The sequence below is a fragment of the Spermophilus citellus genome, assembly GCF_964194105.1.
Source record: "Spermophilus citellus genome assembly, chromosome: 8".
NCBI classification, from domain to species: domain Eukaryota; kingdom Metazoa; phylum Chordata; class Mammalia; order Rodentia; family Sciuridae; genus Spermophilus; species Spermophilus citellus.
The window spans coordinates 11742886-11764793 of NC_138189.1; the positions used below are offsets into that span (position 1 = coordinate 11742886).

The following is a 21908-nucleotide window of genomic DNA, read 5'->3' on the forward strand; positions in this document are numbered from 1 at the left end:
TCCCAACTCAACCATTCCATACTCCTGGCAAGTAAAGTATTCTCCCTGTCCTACTCAGTGAAGGAAGCCAGATCTTGCAAGCTAAAAACTAGGAAAAAACAGTTGACACCTCCATCTCCCTCCCACTCCATCCAATATCAATCACCAAAGTGATTTCCTGAATTTTCCCAAATGCATCTTCATGGTCTTCCCTTCAAAGCTTTTCATTGCTTTAGGACAAACTTTTTAACATTATGAGTTTTATTGATTAAATGTCTATAACTCCATATATGTTAAAGTACATTGAAGGCAGAGCCTTTGATTGAAATAAAAAATTACTGAGAAGCCACTCTCCACAAAAAAGGTCTAGGCCCAGATGGTTTCATAGGGGACGTAGGTCCATACAGTATGATGGGAAATTTCTACAAAATCTTTAAAAGAAAGATAACTTCAAATACACTCAAACTTCTGGAAAAGAAATAAAAGAAGAAGAGGAATAGGGTAAGGGAGGAGGAGAGGAAGGAGAAGGAGGAGTTTCCAAAACACTCATGTGTCTAGGATACCAATAAGTCTCAGCACTTACAAAGACATGATAAAAAGGGATGTTTTAACTGAATGATGCCTTATAACACTGATGCAGAAATGGTAAATAAATATTAACAGTATTTATACTCTTATTCAAGAGTATACATACAGGACAAGTGAGACTTGTTCCAGAAATAAAATGTTGATTTCTTATCAATAAATTTATCAAGATAAAATTTTGCATAGTATTTATACACAAAGAGATTGACCAGGGTTCAAATCTCAGCTCTATTACATACTGGATGAATGATCTTGTCCAAGTTACTTAAGTTTGGGGAATGTGAATTTTCTTAACTTTGGAATGACAATATGAATAATATCTAATTCTAGGTTGGGCCAGAGTTAAATGAGTCATTGAATGTAAAGAAATTAAAATAATTCCTTGGATATTGATTGCACTAAATAAGCATGAAGTATCCTTACACTTAATCATCATAGGGAAAATAATACCATCTCTTAGCTACCAGAAATCCATTTGACAAAATTCAACATCCATTTTTCTTTTACTTTAAATAGCTCTTAATAAAGTAAGACTAGATATTACCTTAACATGAGACGTGTGTCTATCTCAAATCAGAGGCCATCATCCTGCTTAATGAAAAATCTGGGAGCATCCCCATTAAAGTTAGACACGAAATAGGATGTTCATTATCCTCACTTGTCACTGTTATTTGACGATTTTTCTGATGATACTAGCCAATATAATTAGATGAAAGAAAGAAGATGTAAAAATTGAAAAAGGCTTGATAAAACAATCATTTGCAAATGATATCATGATAACTTACCTAGAATACCCAAGAGGGTCAACTAACAAACAAATTAAAGCTATTAAAACATTAAAAATATTTTAGTTTAGATTAAAAAAAAACACAAAGATTTAAGACTGCTAAAAAAGAAAAATGAGATTATACCAATTCTATCAGATACCAGTATAATTATATCTATTTTATACCAATATATTATAATTCAACAACAATTTTAGAAGTATGGTACTGGTTTAAGAATATAAAGGAAAGTTAACAGAACAGGAATTAGAATTCAAAAATGAACCTGAACACTTAAGACAATTTAGAATATGCTAAAAATGGTATTTTAAATCAGTGAGAACAGGATATATTAATCAACAATTGGTGTTGTGGACAACTGAAGGAAGAAATGGTTTTTTCATACTCCATAGATCCCTGAATTCCAGGTAGATCAATTATTTAAACATGAAAAAATTCCCCAGTTTTTTTAAAAAATGGCATTAGAAAGCACAGAAGGATAATATATTATTAGCTCAACAAGGGTCATTGCTAAATTCAAACATGAAACATAAGACATTAGGGAAATACTGCCTCATTTAACACCCACAAACCCCCCAAAAAAACAAACAAAAAAATTCAATGGATAAAACAAAGCTTTAAAAAAAACCCACAAACTTGTAAATTCAATTATATCACAGCAAAGTTACTTCTTTAAATATAAAGCCCTTTCTATATCTATAAGAAAAAGAATAGCAACCCAATAGAAAACTGGGTAAAGTATATGAACAGATAATTCACAAGACATACAAATTGGCTCTTAAACACAAGAAGATAATGAAACTCTTTTGTAATAAGAGAAATGCATGTTAAAATGAAATGTTCACTTATAATACTGGAGAAAATGAAGAAAAATTAATAACCCCTGGTTGTGGGCATGTGTAGCAAAAAGGGCATTTCCTCATGCTGCAGGGCAACCTGACAATCGCTACCAAAACGCCGTACGCGTATCTTTTCATCAGGAATTTATCCTACAGATTTAGTTTCTTAGTTGCTTTTGTGCAAAACCAAATATGAAACAATATTCGCACAGCATTGCTAATAGTAGAAAAGGATTAGGAATAATCTAAGTGGCCAACAATGAAGGAAGAGTAAAATAAATGTGTTTCTCTAGAGTGCTATTTCTCTCTCTGCTGCTTTTGTAAAGAAGCCTCTCCTTGACACTGTAGGCACAGCCTGCTCTCATTGTGTGGCTGTATTTGTAAATATGTGTTTAAAGCAATCCATGCTTGTGTATGCATAGAATGTCCTTGAAAGGAAATGAAAGAAACTGGCTCTGTTGGCTGCCTCTAGGGAGGGGCACTAGGTGATGGGGTGGGCGTGGGGGTGGAAGGTCTACATTTTAAAGGTTTTTATATTTTTAAAAATTTGTGTTATAGGAATAAATCATCTATACCAAGTATCCATAATTAAATTTGTTTAAATAAGTTGAGGATGAAATGACTTGCAGTGTCTGGCACAGAATCATCAAGGTAGCAAATGATGGTTTTTATATTTATGACTATCATATTGGATAGGAATTAGATGAAGACAGTGGGAAGTAGAAAACCGTGGAGCCAAGTGATTGTCTATCATGGATAGGGGATCTCTGTCCATTAGATGTTAGGATGAACCATATGAAATAGCTGATATTTAACATTTTTTGACCTGCAAAAATAGGAATTTCATACAATCCAGTTCAATGTTATTTTCTTCTGTGTAAATTAGACTATAGAGTGATGGTGATGATAATGGTGGCTGTCAGTTCAATTATTCTCTGTCATCCAAACCCATGTGGCTTCTAGATTTGGAGAGTGAGGATTCAGAGAGTGCATTGGAATAATGGGGATCCTGACCTAGATGAATCAATCTGGGTCTGTGTTTTGGATAGTGAGTAGCTTGAATGATATCACAAAGGATTTGCTTGCAATTTTATTCAAAACTCACAGATATCTGAGTTTGGAGAGCAAGAGTTTGGACATTGAGGGTTTGGATGGCAAGCGAGGGGCCTCAATTTTGCAGAGAATTTGACAGCTTACAAAGCCTTTCAAGGTTAGTGGCCTCACTCATTCTTTAACCTTTGGGGGTAGGTGCCATCCAACTCTTCCACCCCATTTTACACAGGAGGAACTGCTTCTGGTCTTCCTGGGAAGCCAGAGTTCCTGGTATGGAGGAAACTGACATAGGACAAGACCTACGGCCAGGCCTGCCCCTGCTCAACAGTGGGACTCTGAAATTCCTCCCAAAGCAAGCCCTGTCCGTCCTGCCTCCCACCCGTTAGTGCCATACCAAAAGTTCTGATGCCCAGAAGTATAAATGTGATTTTTACTATTTTGTATGTTTGTGAATTTTGTCAACCAACATGAAGACCTTCCTTTCTCTCTTTTTTTTTAAAGAGAGAGAGAGAGAGAGAGAGGAGAGAGAGAGAGAGAGAGAGAGAGAGAGAGAGAGAGAGAGAGAGATTTCTTTTTAGTATTTTTTTTTTTTTTTTTACTTTTCAGCGGACACAACATCTTTGTTTGTATGTGGTGCTGAGGATCGAACCCGGGCCGCACGCATGCCAGGCAAGCTTGCTACCGCTTGAGCCACATCCCCAGCCCAAGACCTTCCTTTTTCTACCTACGATTTCTACTCATGGTAACCCTGTTCAGGAATGGCCACAAATTTCTTGTGTAGATAAAGTGCAAGCAGAATCCAAATAGGGAAGGTGGGAGTGGAAGGAAGAAACATTTCTTGGGCCGAAATCCACCACTGTCATGTTTCTAGAGACAGGTCTTCTCTTACACCCGAAGTTTCCACAATGATCCATGGCAATATTGAACCCAACAGGGTTCACTCCTTCCCTCCCTCACCTCCTAATGCTTGGGAAATGGGCTGGAAGGGAAGAGGAGAAATCAGCTGCTTCTTGGAGAGACTTTCAGTCTTATACTTACTAGCTAGCCAGAGGAAAATTTTAAGGAGGTCAAAGATGATGTGCATTATCCCCATGAGCTGAGATGTACATAGTATCAAATAGAGAATCTGCCAGCTAGAGACTGGAGTAGAACCAGTTACACAGTTGATGCTTAGTAACTGCTTGTGGGTTGAATGAATATGAATGAGTCTTGCAAACGGAACACCAAGACAAAATCAAAATCCATCCCACATGAACATGTAGATAGACCTGGGCAGCCTCTGTTCATCTGTCTCATTGTTTGTTTTTAATTTCCTTATTTCTAACTTTGTATTTTAGATACTTCATATGTAAGATTTAAAGTTATATCTTCTTCTTAGAAGTTATTCCTTCTTCTTAGAATGCTTACCTTGGAAAAAGTGCTTGAAAGTCATGCTTATTTCCCTTGTTTTACAGATAAGGAGCATTTATCATATAATGTTGATGATACCCCACACCCACCTCACACACAGGGTTGTTTATGAATTGTAAATAAGAACATCAAGTCCACAGAGAAAGACTGCAGGCATTCAGTCTCTGATGTCAAGGACAATAATGGACCTCACAGAAGAGACTCCGGGATTCCAAGTCAACTCTGGGATTTGGGATTTTACCAACAGTTTGCTGTTTAACATTTCTGACTTTTCAAGGAGCACATCTCAGGTGGAGCAGACTTAAAACATGACGGAGCCTCTATGCCATGCATGTCAGGTCCTGTTCTAGGCCTTGAAAAAGAAGAGACACGATTCCTGCTTTGAATGAGCTACATTCCCATGGCAGGTACCAGAGGCAGAGAAACACTTGAAGCTGATGATTATGCAAAATAATTCAACTGATGAAAAGGGCTACAAAGAAAACAAGACAAGCGATGAGACAGGATAGGTAATAATTGCTGTGGGTAGGTCACTTTAGATGAGCTGATCAGGGAAGACCTCTTGAAGGAGGGGACATTCGTCTTGAGACCTGAATAACAGGGAGCCAGCCATGCAAAACTAACTACAGCATCCCAGGCTTCAGCAGGAGGAGGAGGAGGTGGAGGAGGAGGAGGGAGAGGAGGAAGAGAAGATTACTAGAAAACAGCAAAGATGTCTTGTGCACTGACTACGCGAAGGTCCTACTCTTAAGCATTTTATTGGTACTGCTTCATTTAACCCTCTCAATAGTTGGGGTGAGGAGTCATTATTATCCCCATTTTACTGAGGAGGGCATCGAGGCACAGAAAGGGTAGGCAAATTGTCCAATGTCTACAGCTGGCCAAGTGGCCTGATTCAGCAAGTACAAAGGCCCCGCCCTAAGATAAGAACTGAATGTGTTCAGGAGCAAAAAATGAGGCCAGGGATCCTGGAGCGTAAAATGAGTGAAAACTGGAAAGGGAAGACCCCATAAGTCCTTGAAGGCCACTCTAAGGATTTGGGATTTGACTTGGAGCACAGTATGCTGTCACCAGATGGCCTAAGGCAGAGGGTTTAGTTGTCTACCTCAGAGAAGTGATATGGCTTGGTTTATGTTTTCAAAATATACGTGCAGGCATGAGAGCATGAAGAGTCTGGGTGGGGGGCCGACCTTGGAAGCCCAGGTTTTGGAGAAGTCTGAGATAAACAGCAATGTGAGGTGCCATGGAATGAATCCAACTGTGGCTCTGACCCTCGTTATGCTTGAGTGCTGGGTCACTATCAGTATTTTCAATCCATTGCATCTGTTGACAATTTAGCAAAATAGCCTGGTCATCTCAGTGGAAGTGACAGGCCTTACGCAGGCCTGCAAGCCAACTGTGTTGACAGGTGACATTTCTGCAGCCTGACAGAGTTGTGGAGCAACAGGGCCATGTGGGATCCCATCTCAGGCTGGAGAGTCGTCCTCTGAATGGTGGTAGAAGAATCCCAGAACTTTCCCGAGCATCTGTTTCTTCTGTAACACCAAGCCATAAACCCTCTTCCCCCAAGTTGTAGTGAGGATGAAGTTAGGCCAAGTTTGTCCTTCCTGTGGAAGGACTCAGTAATGCTCTTTCACTACCCTTCCTTCTCCTTCCATAGGCATTGAGTGGGGATTTAAATTTTACTTGTTTTCTCTCAAGCACAGTACAGATTTAAAATAACTCCTAAGCCATCGCAGATCAATCCCTGAGCTGTTAATCTCACCTGTTCGTCTTTTTTTCACATATTTTCATATTACTATATACTAATATGTTCCTCGAACTCAGTTAGGCACAGATGATGGGGTTATAGAATCTAAAAACAGTTGCTGTCTTGAAAGGATCTGAGCTTTTGGTGAGCAGCAAGATGGTACCCGTGCCAAGAGAAGGAGCAGCCTTGAGTCTCAAAACCAAGCACTGAAATTTACTAGCCCCTCTTCAGATTGCAGCCTACTTCCCATCCATCTTCGTAAATTACAAGGAATACAAACAGCTCTCCCCTTGCCCCCTTCTCTCCCTATTTTCCTGATACACTTTTTTTTTTTTTTGACCTAGACAATTCCAGACAATTGGGAAGGCTATTTTCCAAGAACATCAGCCCTGGGCTCCATCTAGCACTTCCTTTCGACTCACTGCCTATTTCCTGCCTTGCCATCTCCTTTGGTTTTCAGAATCTTGTTAAACAACAATTTCTTTCCTGTTTTCTAGTGCTCAAGACTGGGAAATTACTTCCTTTAATCCAGGTCCTATTTATAACTTTAAGGCCGAGAATTTAGAAGCACCCATGGCTCTGAAATTGTTTCCAGTTAGAATTACTTTGCTAAGATACTGTTTTTGTGTGGTTGTTTTATCGTGTGTGTGTGTGTGTGTGTGTATGTGTGTGTGTGGTTGTTTTATCGTGTGTGTGTGTGTGTGTGTTTGTGTGGTTATTTTATCGTGTGTGTGTGTTTGTGTGGTTGTTTTATCGTGTGTGTGTGTGTGTGTGTGTATTAAATAAACAATGTTCTAATGGCCATTTCCTCTGACTTTAGAAATCACTGTTTCTAGACCCCGAGATGTCCATATTTTATGGTCATATCACCTCTTTAAGAGTTAACTGCTTGGATTCCCTTATCATGTAGTCATATGTACTACTTTTCCATCTCCAAATGCAATTAAAAGTGCCCTTCGGGTGTTCCAACTTTTAATCATTCTGTGTGTGGAGCTCTCCCATGGCTCTAGAGGGCTTTCTCTGCCTCCTCTCAGATGAGGTCTTTCTTGGAGGAGGAGGAAGAGCAGCTGCAGGAGGAGCAAGTGGAACAAGAGGACAAGAGGAAGAGGAGGAAGGTTGAAGTAAGAAGGAGTCTGACACCAAGGCCCAGCTCTCCCCCCACTGTGGCGTAGCACAGAGTCTTGCAGACCCAGGTCCGGGAAAGCATTGCAGCCTGGGTTAGATTTGTGACCTTTGGCACTGGCAAACTTGTGGCTGTGGTAAGGTGGGGATAAAAACACCTTTCACCTCATTACATAAGGAACCTATAGAAATCCCTCAATAACTACTCAGAGCAACAGCTTGAAGGGTGCCTGGACAGTCTTTGGAGAAGTAGAGCTGGTCTCTGAATCAGATTCACTGCACAGCACTCTGCCAATGACTCCAAACTCTGTGTGACATATGCTCTTCTAGCCTTTGACCAGCAGACGCTGGCCAAGTGAGTTTGAGAAACTTGGAACTGCTCTGTATCTCAACCAATGGGAAGAGTGCATGGGTCACATCAACTTGGGTGTCCCCAAAATGTCAAACTGCTCTATTACTTTTAAAGTTCTTGTTCTCATTTTCTTGTTAACACTTTCAATAGCAAGAAGTGTGCAAGCCTACTGTGGCCTGTGGACCACACTCTGCACAGCACACGTCCTGCTGCAGGTCCTGGGAGGATCTGTAGTATTCTGGGCACTGCGTGAGGTGCAGGAGATTTGCTTGTGTGGTGGCTTCACCTCCCCAGATCCTAGGGCTTTTGTTGCTGCTCTGTCTGAATGCATGAAAGGGCCTACCTGGGCCCCAGCCTGTCCAGGCCACTCACAACTGAGGCTCATCCATCCTTAGGCTTACCGTGGCATTGAGATGAGAAAGGGGGCTAGACTGTAATCCCTTCTCTTGTCCTAAGATCAAGGGAAATATTTGGCTGGGAGTCAAAGCCTTGTAAAAATAAGAAACAAAAAACCCTGGGCAGAATTCCAAATGCTGACTCTGGTCACACTCACTTTCCTGGAGGCCACTTCATGTCCTTCTGTTGGGGGTCATTTTCCAAAGTTAATTGCCCAATTCTTTGAGGCGTTAGACTACGTTCCTGTTGCTATCAGTGGCAATGACACACAGGGACCAGTGTTCTTTAAAGCATAACAATAACAACAAAAATCTTTATCCACTCGGGAAATTAAAGGTACAGGAAAAGCCATGACTGTGAAACTCAAATGCTTTCATTTCCATTTGATGAGACCACTTCTCTGAAGAGTTAGACTTAATAACAACAGCAGCAGTGTCTATAGGTAGCATTGAAAACCCGAACAATAATAATTTTATGTTTGTAATACAGCTGTATTCAGGAGGGGTGCCAAATATATGGCACATGTCCCAAGCTCCTTCCTGCTACCCTACTTCATTAATCAATCCTGTTTCTCTTCTCTGATCTTTCATATGGTCTCAGAATCTCAGCCTAGAATTCAAGTCCATGACCAATTTACAGAAGATGACAAATGCGATGAGACTTACTTGGCTTTCTGGAGTGGTCATTTAGAGTTTAAAAGTATTCTTCACATGCATTATCATGCACTTACTATGATTCACAATGGGTATAATCATTCATATATGCAAAAATTGGGGCTGGGAAAATTAAGTCTCTTGATCAGTGTTATACAAAAAATAGGCTACTCGGAAAGCTGAGGCAGGAGGATTTCAAATTTGATGCAACCAGGTGAGATCCCATCTCAAAAAAAAAAAAAAAAAAAAAGACCTGGGGATGTGGCTGGGTGGAAGAGTACCCCAGGGTTCAATCCCTAATATTGCAAAACAAAACAAAATAGCAGCAGCGGAAGTTGAACCTTGACCTGCTGCCCTCAGATAGTACAATGTGGGTATTTATTGTGCTCCTTCTGTGTGCCAGTTATAGACTGTTGTTCATCTAATCCTATGACAACCTGTGAGGCATTATTCTTCTCAGTTTTCACATGGGATTCAGGAAATGTTAGCAACTTGCTCAAGGCCAGTTAGGTAGTAAGGAGAAGAATCAGGATTTGCATCTACATTTCTCTGAATTTAAAACATTTATTTCACCTCCCACATGGCCTCCAAAGTTCAGCCTTCAACCTGCAGGAAACATTGGTAAGAGCAGGACATTGTAAAAGTGTCTAGAGGAATGGCATTAATGAGAACAACAACTTGAACCTGGGGAATGATTTAAAAGCACTGTTATAGCACCACGCTGGAATATTGCAGCTGTTAAAAATGGTTAATAGGATGACTGTGTAGAAACAGGCAAATGTTTATCAAATAACATTAAGAAATCATATGCAACCTGATTGCATTTATGCAGAAATTATGCATATAGATGGGTAAAGAATAAAAGAACAACAAAAAAAAATCCTTTGGCTGACATTCAGGATAATAAGATGTTTTAAAGTTGTGTTAAACATAATGCTAAAAATATCTCCAAAGAGTATATGTATCCCAGCATCAGGAAAATTTGGCCAAAAGAAATAGACAAAAATAATTACCCATTAAAAAATTTGCCCTCAAGATTTGAAAGAATGCATTTCTAAAATAATGAAAAGGGCATGATGACATTTACAGTAGAAACCAAATACTGATTAAGAGTTAGCAAAAATTATATTAGAATTAAAACCTGACACTGGAAATTTTGAGCATTTAAGTGGGAATTTTGCACAACAGGGATCCCTGGAGGCCCCGTGCCCTGCTTCCTTTGATTTTCTCAATGTGGTCCTCTCTTTTGCATCTTAGATTTCATGATGAAGTTCTAGGTTGTCACTTTTAAAATGAACTAGACAGTTTTTGGTGTCATTCAAAATCAAATCTTCCATTTACCAAACTACCCATCTGCCAATCATCCATTCAAGAGGTACTGGGTACTAACGTGTCTTCACATGGCTGAGACCCTAGGACAGGAGACAAATGAGTGGAAGAACAATCCTTATATGGGACTTGCCAAGAATTAAGCACAAGGCTATGAGCACTGGACTCTGGGAATACTGGGAGCGGCACTAACCCCTGCCGGGGCCTGGGGTGAGATTCTCACGGGTGATGGATGAATGAGTCCTGTAAGAGGATCTATGTAGCCTGGGAAAATAAGATGAGAAGGGGTGGGTAGAATGGCATGCAGGTGGTGAGCCATACTATGAGAAAACACTAAAGCAAGACAGCATGACCAGAGTGGACCAGCTAGCTGCAAGTGGCAGGTGTGCTAAGGATGGTGAGCAAGTGGGGCTAGTGGGGTGAGGCTGGATGACCAGCGGAACCGAAAACAGCCAACACATCAATCTGAAGCCATTGACAAGGATCAGGTATCTTCAGGGCTATCAGAAGAGGAAACAAATTCTGGAATAACGTAAGTTCCCCAGCTGAGACCGAATAGTGGGAACTGGACACAGACCTACTTGCACCAGAATCTTACCCTCCTCCAGGAAGGGAACGTGCCTTGGCCAGTCTTGCAAGCCCTCTGGCCCATCCCTCCTGTACTTAGGCCATCCACAGATCTCTCTTCTCATTCACTGAACTAAAATTTAAAATCTCAAGCAGAATACCCCAAATCCTCAAGGAGATGGACAATGTGTAAACCAGGCTGTCCCTGCAGCATTCTGACCATGCAGGGAATAGGGACATCTAGTCTGTTGTTATGGGAGGTAAATGAAAATCCAAATCCCACATTCCACTCATGTCCATGATGGATGTTGCTGGTGGTCTCCTTTAAATGCTCGAGAACATGATTTTTGCATGGCCTACCCTTCCTCCCGTTATAGTAGTAGAAGCAAACTAGACATCTCTTAGTTTTTAATTTTAAAATCTTATCCTTTAAAGCTAGTTAAAACAAACACAGTGATTGAAAACACATATAAGAATTTCATATGAGAAATCTGAGATGACAGCAGTTTCAAATGCTGCCTTGGAGGGTGCTTTCACTTTCACTTGGATGAAAGGCGGGAACCAAGAAGAAGGATCAGACTCTGGGGTGCTGACCCAACCCTCAGGAGCTCTTCAAAGACACTCTGAATACAGGGTAATCAAATCAACAACCCCACCCTGCCTAGGAGAAAGGACCAGAGGCCCTAGAGTACCCTTTGGTAAATAAGGGAAGTTCTACACTCATTTATCTCCTTAGAACCTAGCAAAGATTATGTTATACCCCATTTTGCAGATGAGAAAACAGGTTCAGAGAGATCAAGTAACTTGCCCAGGGTCACATAGCTAGTAAGTGGATGTTCTCATACACCTACTCTTGCATAACCCCCAAGCTTGTGCCATAGCAGGAGACCGCTTCCCCTGTCCAGTCACTGAAACAAAATTTCCTGAATGATCCTACTTGGTGAGAATGTACAGTTTTGTCCATAAAACACCTGCCTGTTCCAGTACCTAGAACAAACCTGAAACTTTTATTTCAGATTTTAAAAATTCCTAGAGCTCCCCACACTCATCAACTCTGTTCATCTTTCTCTGTCACAGCTCGTGGTGACCTGTCTAGACTGGCTTCTGCCTGCTGGCCTGGTGGCCACCTACACATCTTTCAGAGACAATACCAAGGCCATCTCCTCAAGGAAGACTGCAGCCACCCACCTCCACCCCTGAACACACTCTTCCTCCTCAGTGCCTGGAGGCAGACAGGGGTTCAAATCTGAACTCTGCTACTTACCAGTTTGGGGCCTTGGGAAGTCACTTCTATGTACCTTGGTTTCCTCATCTACAAAATGAGACTGAAGTAGTCCCTGCCTCCTAAGGCTGCTGTGAGACTTTAAAGATAGAATTCCTGCAAAATGCCTAGCGGCAGAGCTTGGTGCATAGTAAATGTCCCATAAACGTCGGCTATCGTTGCCTTTATCACTGTGCCTGGGACCTTATTCTCTCTTGAAGTGCATATTTGTTTCTCCTGGGCTAGCCAGTGCTCTCCCTGAGGGCAGCCACCTGACACAAAGGGGGTGTCTAGGACATGCTTGTGACATGAACAGAGACTCATGGGCAAACAGCCCTGGGGGGGAATGTCTCAATGCTGCTCAGAGTCTGCCTCAGTGTCCAGCTCACCGAGTTCTCTTGTCCCCTGGTCACTTGCTAGATCCTTCATGAAAAGCCGGGGATGGCAGGACACGCTCCCTTCCTATAACTATACAAAGAACACCATCGTGCATTCCTGGATCACTGTCCCCGTTCTAGGGATCTAGTTCCACCACCTGAGTACGTAGATTATTGAACAGCACCATCACCCCATCGTGAAACAAGCCCAGCTTCTCAGAGGCCACCAAGGCACCCTCTAGCGGAAGAAAACTGCACCTGGACAGCACCATCCCACCTGGCCTGGTGTAACCTCCAGCCACAGCTCCTTGGGACCTGCGAGGAAGCCATCATTATACCTTAGCGTAGCCCAATCCAACATTTCTGGAAGTGATGGGAGGGGACAGCAGGAGAATTGCCAACCCAAGTCGAATGGCAGCAGCTGTTCTGTTCCTGCTTCAACAGAGTCCCCCTATCCCCCCCGCCCAAAGTGCTGCTGGCAAGCATCTGAGCTCAGCTCTGTCATCTGCATTCACAACCCAAGCCTGGCCTTCGTCTTTAACCTGCTCCTTCCTCCAGTGACAAGAACCGTGTGGCCTGCTCTGCATAGTTCTGACTGCAGGTTGGGTGAGAATGATTGGGAATTTCATGGGAATAAATGAACTCATTTTGACGAGGCTAGATGACTGTAATTGCTTACTTTCTGCACTGCTTAATTTTGTTACATGTAAAAGACTGCATATTGGAATTCTAGATGTCTGTAGCATTAAAAATCTCTATCCCTCTTTTTTTTTTTTTTTCAAAGTAGAACAAGTCAATTTTCAGGATTCTTCCACTGATACAGAAGGCCTTAGGTTTGCCAACATCCTGGTTGAACCTTCTGTTCTGATAATGGGAGTGGATATGGAGGCTCCTCCTTAACTCTGAGTGACACTTCAGGTGACCTTCTGAGGCTGGTGGTGAAGGCCAGGTTCTTCAGATACACAGGGAAGGGTCAGAGGTTAGGACAATTTTATCAGGGAATGCATTTGATGACTGCTCAGTTGTCTAGATGATAAGATCTAGAATCTTAAATCTAAGTTATTAACTGGGGAAATAAACCTGCCATTCTTGGTGACTGCGAACCTGTGTGAGGGACAGAGGCTGACTCCCCAGTGAGGGCAGGAAAGACAAGACCTGGCTGCTAGCAGCACCTTCGTCCTTAATTTCTTATTAATAAGGCAGCAGTGCCACAGTGTGCGAAGCAAACTGCCTGGGTCCCAATCCCAATTTGGCCACTTGCTATGTGAAGCTGAGTGACTTCTTCATTTACTCAACCTCTCTCTTCCCCTCGCTGTCTTGTGGGGATGGTGACCATGTGGTCCAGGACCTGGCAGGTAGTAAGTAAAACACAGAAGTGGCAGCCTCCAGATGATGCTCTAGAACACCCAGGTCCAGAAATGCTCCCTGGTTCACGGTTGGTGAGGGGGGCTGCCCTTCTTCCCTCTTCTCACTCCTTGTGGGCTGAAATACAAGGTCTGCAGGATGTGGGGACTGGGAGGGCCTTGACCACAGGATGGAAATCAATCTTTTACAGATGACCATGAGAAGCAGGGAAGGGGAGGTGGAAGGAAATTTAGCATGTATCAATTTTTAAGACCATTCAATGATATAACTAAGAATCTAAGATCTGGCCAGAGTGGGGGTTAGTCACAAAGTCTGGGACAGACTCCCCTAAGAAGGGTCAGCTCAGGATGCAACGTGGAACTTCTTCCTTCCCTGGGAAGGGGTATCTTCAATTTTTACCTTAACCTCTCCAGGTCTCTAGCAAGATGAAGTGCAGTGGTATGGAGTAGCCCTCTGGATTCTTATGCAGAGAATAACCCTGCAGACCCTCACTCTCCAGGCCTGGCTGCCCACCCCCACTGTGCCAGCCACCCTGCCACAGGGCCAGCTCTGAATGCAGAGCCTGGAGGTTTGGGAGGTCATGGCTCCAATTTCTCTGGCAGGAGCACCTGCCAGTTCACCCATAGCCCTGGGCAGTCTTTGGCCTCTTTCTGAACACAGACCATGGGCCTACTCATTGGTTCAGCACTGTCAAAATGGCAGAGGTGCTGGGATGAGCTGGGAGAGAATATGGAAGATCCTACCTAGCTCCTGCCAGGTCTGGTTTTGGCTCCAGGGCATCTAGTCTACACATGGAAAGAATCTTCCCCCTTCTACACAGGACAAGGACTCTGTCTTCTTGCTGTTTAACGCTTTCAGAGATTTCTCTTCCCCAAAGAACTCCCCTGACCAGCAGCCCAGCCAGCCAGCTGCTCCAAGATCTGGCTCCTAACTTTCCCTTTCACCCCTTCCCTGCCCCTAGCTTCTCATTCCAAGTCCTGACATCATGAACCATTTGCAATTCCATCCCTAATGCACAGTCCTTTTTCCTGTCTGGTGGAAAATCCTCCTGTCCCCTTCATCTGTTTTACCTGATTCATTCTTTCACACCCAACTCTCACATCATCTTGCCCATGAAGCCTTCACTGGCTGATTCCTCTCGGGTGTCTGTTTTCTGTGCTCTCATACTTCCTTTTGGAGACTTCCATCAGAGTATCTACCGCTCTTTGTGTTTTCTCCTCTCTGGTCTGCTCTCATTGCAGTGTGTTTCTATGCACTAGCATGACTTCTGTCTTTGCATCTTCAGTGTTTAGAAATATGTGAGTGACTTGGAAGAATCTACGCAAACCATTCATAATTCAAGAATAAGCGTGGCCCAAGCATTTCAGCATCTCACCAGATGAAAAATGATTTGCACATAGACAACAGTGAATACAAAAGGAACTTCACAAATCCGTCACTCTAAGGACAAAGAAGGAACAGCATAAACTCAGTGACAGGGTGGGAATTGCAGGGTAGGAGATTCAGGCCCAGGAGCTCAACATCTCGGAGGCAAAGGCACGTGGGACGCAGCCCTGCTCCCCGTGGATCCTGGAGGGCAATGCTCATTTTGTAAATGAAGCATCTACTCCACCTACAACGACCCCTGTGACTCCATCTGAACAATTGGTGTGACAGTGCCATCCTTCTAGGCCAAATAGGCTGTGAGTATCGTCTGGGCAGGAAATTTGCTTAAAACACTTAATTTTTCAAGTAAAAACTACATTTTAATCCAAACCAGAAAAATCTGTTACATGTTATTCAGAGAAACACGGAGAAGGCTTAGAAATGTCTGTCACAGTACTGTGTGGAATTTCTTAAGGAGACCGTACCACCACCATGACTCTCTCAGGACAGCATGCTGATTCTCCCACGTGGGGACACATCCCAGAGTGGATGTACAGAGGCAGTGAACTCAACTGTAGCATGTTAAAATCCCAAGATGACCAGAAGGGTGGTAACATCAACATATTTTTTGAATTGGAGATATTGCTAACTTTGAATAATTAAGTCCAAGAGTCACACAAATGTACACAGGAAGCTCAATCCTGAAAAATTCTAGGTTTGATGCTTTGTTACTTAAGCCATATCCTCTGTTGAATACACACACACACACACACACACACACACACACACACACACACACACTGTGGGACAGAACATGCATCTCTTAGTTCCAGATGCACAGAAATCTCTGAAGCACTTTGCTAACTTGACTGGGAAATCCAGACATTCAAATGGTCTTACCCTGAGGTAGTTGAGGGTGAAGTTCGTTAGACCCATCCTGGTGATATTTTTGGACAGCTGATCCAGGACCTGAGGATCTTGTGCCTAAACAAACAAGTAAACAAAAAAATCACATATTTTATCCCTGTGAGGTGGTCCCACAAAAATCTTAGACTGTACTGCTGCTGTTAAGAAATGCAATCTTGACACTGCCGATTTTTCTTGGAGGGACAGATTGCTGGAGACAATTTAATTTACATTTTGAAGACACTTGCATATAGCACTCAAGGACATTTTTGGATCAATTGTGCAAGACTAGGGAAAATCAAACTGCCTCTGATGCGCATTCAGTCCTAGGGAGAAATGACGTTACTTTCTCTGAAAGAGGCCTGGCGCTGTGTCTTCAGGCTGAGAGCCACTGAGCCCTGCCAGGAGAATTCCAGGCCAGAGCCCTGAATTCAGGCGCCTCTGAACTTGGCAGAGCTGTGCCTTTGTTTCCCACTGAGATAGTGGTGCCGTTTTTACAGCTCAGGGTTGAGAACTGTATTTGAAAACTTTGCAACCACTATGGAAAAATATATATGTATAATGTGGAGAGAGAAGGAGAGGGAGGGAGGGAGAGCGAAAGTGAGAGAGAGAAAGAAACACCTTCCTGTTAGGATGAGGCTAGAAATAACTATCCTTGACAATTTTCATCCTGCAGGACTTTAAGGGTAAGGATCACATTTTCCAAAAATTTGAGCCACATTTTAATATGGATTTAAAGTACTATGGCCACCCCAAAATGTTATGTTTGGCCCAACAAAAAATGAAAATTCTTTCTGCATTCCATTTTAAAATGAGTCTCTTGGTTGGTGTGCTTTCTTTCTGCTCAATCTTGATTCTTTCTTACTTAGTATAAACAAACTGACCTTATGCAGAGGGAGGCCTAAGTATATGACCCTTTGCCTCCACATCTGCATTCATGATACTACCTAGGTTATAGTAAATTGACTTTAATTTATTCTTTTCTCTATTTATTCTTACAGTGATACTATCAATTGGGTCTGTGTATATACACACTTGATCTTAGCCAAAAGGCCGAGAGGCGATTAGATCTGTGTATATAAATAGATTACAAAGCACAGGAGAAAATAGAGGATACAAGTTTCATGTCAATTTCTTGAAAGGCAGTCTTTATGGACATTGAGACTGTGTTTACTGAACCTCTCTAGGAAGAGCTGGTTACACAGAGGCATCTACACAGATGCATCAAGCATCATGGCCAATGGCAAGAGCTTACATTGCAGTCAGAAGACAGGACGCTAATAGAGGAATAGAAGAATGCGTCTGCTGCTGACAATGAAAACTGACCACCAATTCTTGCCGAGGACCTACTGTGTCATCCGAAGTGCTTCACAGTTATTAACCGGTAAATCTCGATTGATCTGAGACACACTTTATTACTGTACCCTTTGCAGATGAGGGACAGGAAGCACAGAGATGACTTGTCATTCTCCCAAGACCACACATGAACGGGAATAAGACCCAATGCAATCTCCATCTACCCACTCCCTTGGCTGCATCTCAGTCTATTTTGAGAATAATCAGAGTGGCTAGTCCAGACTTCTTCCAGGACAGTGAGGGATGAGAACTGGGTTCTAAAAACTATGAAAGACATGGATAGTCAGAAAGAGGGTGCAGGACCTGTCTTATAGGGATGTTGGGTCAGAAATGCCCGAAAAGCAGAGAACCCAAGGGCAGTGGAGAAGACAGAGATTGGCTAACCTATCAGGACAAGAAGGTGGGGGCGGAAAATCCTGGGAGACACAGGCTGGTCGCCATGGGCTTTATAGTCAGAACCAACTGAGCCAAAACATTGTTTTTGCCACTCTGGGGCTGAAAAACATTGGAAAATTTATCAAACTTCTCTGAGCCTCAGTTTTCTCATTTCTCAAGTAGGAATAGTAAGAACTTGCCTTGGTAAGCCACCGTGAGAATAAAAATCATGATGTATGCAAAATGTTTAGTGCAAGGCCTGGCATAGCAAACACTCATAAATGCTACCCACTGCGATTTTATTCTCTTTCGATTACTCCGGGTTTAAAAATCAGGTTCATTAACTCTGATTTTGTTCTAAAAGGTTTTTTGTTGTTGTTGTTGTTTTCTTGGAAGCTGCTGCTTTGTGCAGAACAGAGAAGGAACTCGCTTCAGCCGATGCTGACTCCTTCCTCAGGGATCACGCTGGCTACTCCCCCCTGTCCTTGTAAACAGACTCCAGAGTGGTATCCAATCCACACTTGACCTAGTTGGGGCTCAATAAAGTTGATATGATTGATGGCCAAATGAAACCAAGAGAACCCCAAACATTCCACCTCAAATCCAGCACCACCGTTAGGAAGGACCGACTCCTGTAGACACAGACCTGAAGGTGCAGGTGTCCCGCATGTCATCAGAAGGTTTGAATCAAAGTTGGAAACTGCTCCTGTTTAATTTACACCCCGGTTTATATGTAACAGGTTTATTAGCCCAGGCCGAGTCCTACTTGATAACGAATGAATGGAATTTAAGAAAAAAAAAAACCATTTATTGAGGTAACTTCAATTTGGAGTTAAAATAATAAAGAATTTAAAATAGTCTCAAAATAACAAAGTACTGAAAATAGTCTCACAATGCCCCAAACTTGGAAACAAAGGCATCAAAACATAAGCCTGTGGTTTTAAATTGTTGAGGGCAAAACTCAATATTTAGAGTTAATTACCTAAAGCGTGACGACTACTAGAGTTTTTTCACACACACAAACACATACGTACACACACACACACACACACACATACGCACACAGAGGGAGGGAGAGAACTAGGTTCTTCCACTGGAGAAAAATGAAGTGAGAAAAAAAAAAGCAAAGAAAGTAAAATAGGAATTAAATTACTTACATGCATGGCTAGAATGCTTCTCGGGACTAACTCTCGGTATTGTCTAATGGTAAAGTGCCATGTTTTTATTCTCATGAGATCATCAAAGGTGAACTCCAAGATCAGCCTGCCTTCTGTACACACCTAAAAGAAACAAAAACACTCATTTGCTATGCATTTTGCAGGAGCCACATTTTAAAACTCACTGAGTTCTTAACCCCGTACTGTCTTTGAGTGGTGCTGGTTCTTGGCAAAAGACTTGACACAAGTGATTCACTCATAACACGACAGGGACAGGTTGTCAGCTCCAGATCTATGGGTTGCAAAGACAGCACAATGGCTTTCCAGCCACAAGGTGCTAGTGTCTCTGTTAACTGCTGCTGACGCTAGGAACCTCCATTTCTCCTTCTGCATACATGGAGACAGAACACATCTCATAGGAATGTTGGGTCACACACGCCCAGCACACGAGATACACCCTCACAACGGTTCTCTCCCACTTCCTGCCTTTCCTCACATTCCTTGTTCTTCCGTGGTGTGAGCTTTTCTCACCTGAGATGGGAGTGGTGGTAGCCCCTATTGGTCCAGTTTAAATTAATCAGCCTTCGGGAAGCAGTACAAAATAGTGGTTAGAGGACTTAATTTTTACTCATTCTTGAACTTTGGGAAAAGCAAATATATCCCCTAAATTCCACATTCCTTCTCTCTAAAAAGGGATAACAATATTCATAGGTAGGAGATTGAGAAAAATAAATGGAAGGAAATTAAGTATGTGGATTGCTAAGTAGAATGGCAGTGATTTACACCTGATGGACAAGAATCTGCCAAAGATAGTGCTGAAGCCTAGACCTGGTTGTCCCAAGGTGCTTGCTGAGCTGTGGGAGTTCCTAGGAGGCATCCTGGGGCTCTATTGGGAGTAACTGTGCGTCTACCCTCTACCCTGAATTCTAACCTCCACCCACTTACTGGATTCCACCAGAGCCCCTTTGATTATATCTGTTTTAACATATTGGACTTCTTCTTCTTCTTTTTTTTTTTTTGAGAGAGAGAGAGAGGGAATTTGTTTTTAATATTTATTTTTCAGTTTTCGGTGGACACAACATCTTTATTTTATTTTATGTGATGCTCAGGATCGCACCCAGCGCCCAGCGCATGCCAGGCGAGCGTGTTACCGCTTGAGCCATATCCCCAGCCCATGTTGGACTTCTTATCAAGATTTATTTGGAGAGAGATTTCTTAGATTAAATGAAACCCACAAAACTCTGGAAACTTTTAAGTACACATTTATAAGTAAATAAATAGTAACCAAATAGAGGCAATGAATATGACTAAAACTACAGTCCATGAAGATGGTTAACAATTTATATCAACCTTTTATGAAATATTACTGACCAATTTCCTTGTTAGAAATTTAATACAAAATGTCACCATTTATTGAGTTATAGCTATGTCCTCAGAACTAGGCTAGGTGCCTTCCACACACTCTGATTGAAGGTAATATTTCCTTTAACAAGCCCAAAATAGTACAGAATAACTATCAAGTGCTAATAGAGCACTGTTCAAGAAAGACGCTGTGAACTTCTGCCATCTTTTCATCAAAGATCTTAGAAACACTGTAAGATAATTATTGATAAGCTGAGTGAAGACCTCTACCTCAGATCCAATTAGCAAGATCTGTGGGTGATTTTAGGCATTTGGGCACCCTGCCCCCAAAACCCTGGGTCAGATCACCTTCAGAGCCTCATTTCTGGATTTTTTTTTAGCCATGAGAGCTGAGGACACAAGAATGTGGAAGACTCCAGGGTCCCAAAATACTTCCCTGAAAGCAGCCTCAGCATTGGAATTCATTTACCAGGGTCTTCCAAAGAGTTGTGTGGAGATCAAGCAGCACAATTCTCCCAGGGGTGTTAGTGTGACAGAAGCCACCCACGGTGACAACTTTAACAAAAGGGAGGTAGATCCAGCAGAATGTCCTGACAATACGGGACAGGGATATTTGGAGCTGTAATCCTCTTCTTAAAGAGAGGGGATTATTGGATATTTAAACAAATATTACCCCAGTTAAATGTCAGGCTTTTTTTATTATCTAATCTATTTGTTTTGTGTTTATGAACCACAAACTCAGGGCAGGCAGAGGTTTTGGTTTCCTTCTACTGAACAGAATCTCATAATGGGAAGGCATGTATGCAGTCCTTCTGATGGATTACTCAATTGGAGCATCTGTAAGGTCAAGCTAAATTGTGTTCTTTGCATTGTGACATAGCAAGCCAGTTGGGGACCTCTCTTGCAGTCAAACGGTCACGGGCCTACCAAATGGAAAATTGTTACAAGCCTTGGGCTCCTTCTCTTCAAGTCCAAACCAAGGAGACAACTTTTACCAGGACATACCATGTGCAAGATGGACATCCTTCGAGTGCAATCTGAGACGGCTGTGTTGGGTGTGTGTGTGTTTAAGAAAAATTCAATGACTTCCTTGAATGAAAGGAACGAAGGAGAATTTTGGTCACTCTTCGCATTCCCCACATAATTACCCACAGCTTCATTCCAGGTCCTAGGCAGCTCTCTGCTCTCATAATGGAAGTTAAATGAAACCAGAGGCTTTGTGATTTGTTTTATATGCAACATTCAGGAAACGGAATAGAGGCACATATGAAAAAATATATGTATTCCTTGCTCGGAAATGGTAAAAAAAAAAAAAAAAAGATAGGCATAGCCTTCGAAAGGAAATTAATATTTTTTCCCTTCAAAAAATATTCTGTGCATTACTCTTAATCAATACAATTAATGTAGCTTTTATCTAAAGTTGGCCTTTTTTTTTTAAAGCTGCCTTTCCCATGGAATCCAAAATCAAAAGGGTCCCCAATTAAGAAAACATTTTCTGTTGTGCTGAATTCATGTTACCGTACTGTGAGCTCTGACATTTTGTTTCTGTGGTAACCAAAATCAG

At 42.1% G+C, this 21908-nt stretch overlaps 1 protein-coding gene across 11 annotated transcripts in view; it reads right to left on the minus strand.

The window, feature by feature from the left end:
* LDB2 (LIM domain binding 2) overlaps positions 1–21908 on the minus strand; it is a 346376-nt gene that overhangs the window by 49055 nt on the left and 275413 nt on the right. For all 11 annotated transcript variants that reach the window (XM_081303136.1, XM_081303135.1, XM_081303134.1 and 8 more), the window contains exons 4-5: positions 18983–19105; positions 16089–16172 (exon numbers count right to left, since the gene is read on the minus strand). In XM_081303136.1, coding sequence (XP_081159262.1) covers positions 16089–16172; positions 18983–19105 — 207 coding nt within the window. The remainder of the gene's footprint in view (positions 1–16088; positions 16173–18982; positions 19106–21908) is intronic.